This window comes from Sardina pilchardus, chromosome 22, assembly GCF_963854185.1.
Source record: "Sardina pilchardus chromosome 22, fSarPil1.1, whole genome shotgun sequence".
NCBI classification, from domain to species: Eukaryota; Metazoa; Chordata; class Actinopteri; order Clupeiformes; family Clupeidae; genus Sardina; species Sardina pilchardus.
The window spans coordinates 13,030,444-13,032,943 of NC_085015.1; the positions used below are offsets into that span (position 1 = coordinate 13,030,444).

The window sequence follows — 2,500 nt, forward strand, 5'->3', positions numbered from 1 at the left end:
TCCATGTGTTTTGTAGAGTGGGCTTTACATGTATGTGATGTGGATAGTGGACTATAGATGCTAAACGTTCTCAGACATTGTGCCAGAGCTTAGGCATGGGCTGGGCCTGTTGATATTTAAAAACAGATAACACATTCAAATATTTCTGATAACTTCAGGCACAGAAATGTTCCGTAAGCACGTTAGACGTGTACATAAATTGGACTGTCCTTAGTCCTCCTCCTTCCTCAGGCTCTCTCCGAAGCACTAGTAGACTAGTAGACAGTGTTTGTAAACTGGACTGTCCTCACTCCTCCTCCTTCCTCAGGCTCTCTCAGAAGCACTAGCGTTCAGTGGGCTGTATGTATGTATGTAAAGTGGACTGTCCTTGCTCCTCCTCTTCCTCAGGCTCTCTCTGAAGCACTAGCGTTCAGTGGACTGTAGATTTGTGTATAAAGTGGACTGTCCTCTCTCCTCATCTTCCTCAGGCTCTCTCCGAAGCACTAGTGTTCAGTGGGACTGTAGATATGTATGTAAAGTGGACTGTCCTCGCTCCTCCTCCTTCCTCAGGCTCTCTCAGAAGCACTAGTGTTCAGTGGACTGTAGATATGTATGTAAAGTGGGACTGTCCTTCCTCCTCCTCTTCCTCAGGCTCTCTCAGAAGCACTAGTGGACAGTGGGCTGTAGATATGTTTATAAAGTGGACTGTCCTTGGTCCTCCTCCTTCCTCAGGCTCTCTCAGAAGCACTAGTGTTCAGTGGGACTGTAGATATGTTTGTAAAGTGGACTGTCCTTGCCCCTGTGCTAATGGACAGTTGGCTGTAGATATGTATATAAAGTGGACTGTCCTTGCTCCTCCTCTTCCTCAGGCTCTCTCCGAAGCGCTTCAAGCAGCTGGTGGAGCGGCTGCAGCTCTTCATCAGCACGCGGCTCTTCCCCGCCCGGCCCGAGGAGCTGCCGCCCATGACCAAGTGCTCGTGGTGGATCCCTGCCGCCACCAAGGTCCTCTCCCTGCTCAGTGAGTCTCCCGGTCTCACGACTCTCCTTGGTCATTAGGCTACTATCACTTTTTTTTTTTTTTTTTCTCAATCACCAAAACTGTTAATGTTTCTGTTTTTTCAGAAGGCATGATTATGGAATGACTCAAGGAAAATCAACTTTCTAAAGAATACAGTATCTGGCTTCATTCAACGTAGAATGTTATAACCTTGAATTGTTGCAGAACGGAATCGGATGTTAGAATGTTCAAAATCCCATACCTTTAAAGGTTAATGAGGATTTGCATACCATCATCTTAGAAATTCACAGTACGGTGGAGTCATTCCATTATGTTCTCAGTGTTGACGTTATCTAGGCTTTGCAGAATTGCAGGTGTTTCAAAGAACAAGCTATTGTATAAAATACTTATTGTAGGCTCACAGTTTGATTCTCAAATCTTTGCTCAGAAGTTTTTTTTGTTACCTCTGTGTCTCCTTTTGTCTGGTTTGGTTCAGCAAATATATTGAATGTCTGTGACAGATCTGAATATACGGCGATGAATCTTTATAGCATAAAAGATCCATCAAACGGAGAAGATCCTTTGGCTCGTCAGCAGTCTCTCTCTGTTCCAGTGCTATTCAAAACCAGAGAGGGACCAGCCAGACATTTGAGACAAATGTATCCTACTTCTTTCTTCAGACTGAAATTGAAGGCATTGTGCTGTCATGTGTTCATATTTCAGTTCCCACCACAGAAAGACTTCCCAAACAACGACTAACTTTTTTTAGTTAAATCATATGCGGTAAACTGTACCATAAATAACGACTATCTAAAAAGGTCAACGTCAGACAAATTAGTTATCGAAATTGCAACAAGCATCACGTAATGTCTCCTGCCTGACCGACCCTTTCTCTTCCTGTTGTTAGATGCAGCCAACAGCATCGCCACTCCCCCCATCCTCCCGTTCACGGACTTCTACAACCTCACGCTGGACCACACCGACGTTATGGAGGACTATCGCACCTGGCAGACCCACGGCAACTCCAACAGGTAACCGCAACAGCACCAACAACAACAACGTCAACAACACATGACGTGCTGCATGACCCACACATAAATGATCGCTGTCTGAGCCCCATGGTAATGTTAACTGTTAGCCGTTATTTAAACCACTCCTATGAAAGCAGGCTCTCAGGTTTTATGGACAGCTTCTACTGGTTAAAATGTCTACAAAAACACTCAAGACACAGAGCTCTCTGTCTCTGTCTAACTCCCCTCCATAAAGTACTATAAAAAGCAAGCCTCCTTACTTCCACTTGGTAGCCTTGTCTATTTAGAACTCATAATACCTCTCAGACTCTCCCAGTTCCTCCATATTGCCTGTTGCCACTGCATAATTATGTTTGTGCAGCCTAATGAACATTGGATGTCTCTTTGGTATTTGCTCCGATGCTAAGAGCCTCATCTCATGGTTATTGTTTGCAGTGAGTGAACCTTTTCCAACCACTTTCATGGCTTCTCCCAGCTCCTCACAGCATTCCGT

The 2,500-nt window shown here is 44.8% G+C and overlaps 1 protein-coding gene across 1 annotated transcript in view; it reads left to right on the forward strand.

Moving 5' to 3' along the window:
- The window catches only part of hectd2 (HECT domain containing 2), a 44,870-nt gene that overhangs the window by 14,306 nt on the left and 28,064 nt on the right, over nucleotides 1-2,500 (forward strand). The window contains exons 9-10 of the mRNA XM_062526782.1: nucleotides 849-997; nucleotides 1,884-2,007. Of these exons, the coding sequence (XP_062382766.1) occupies nucleotides 849-997; nucleotides 1,884-2,007 (273 nt within the window). The remainder of the gene's footprint in view (nucleotides 1-848; nucleotides 998-1,883; nucleotides 2,008-2,500) is intronic.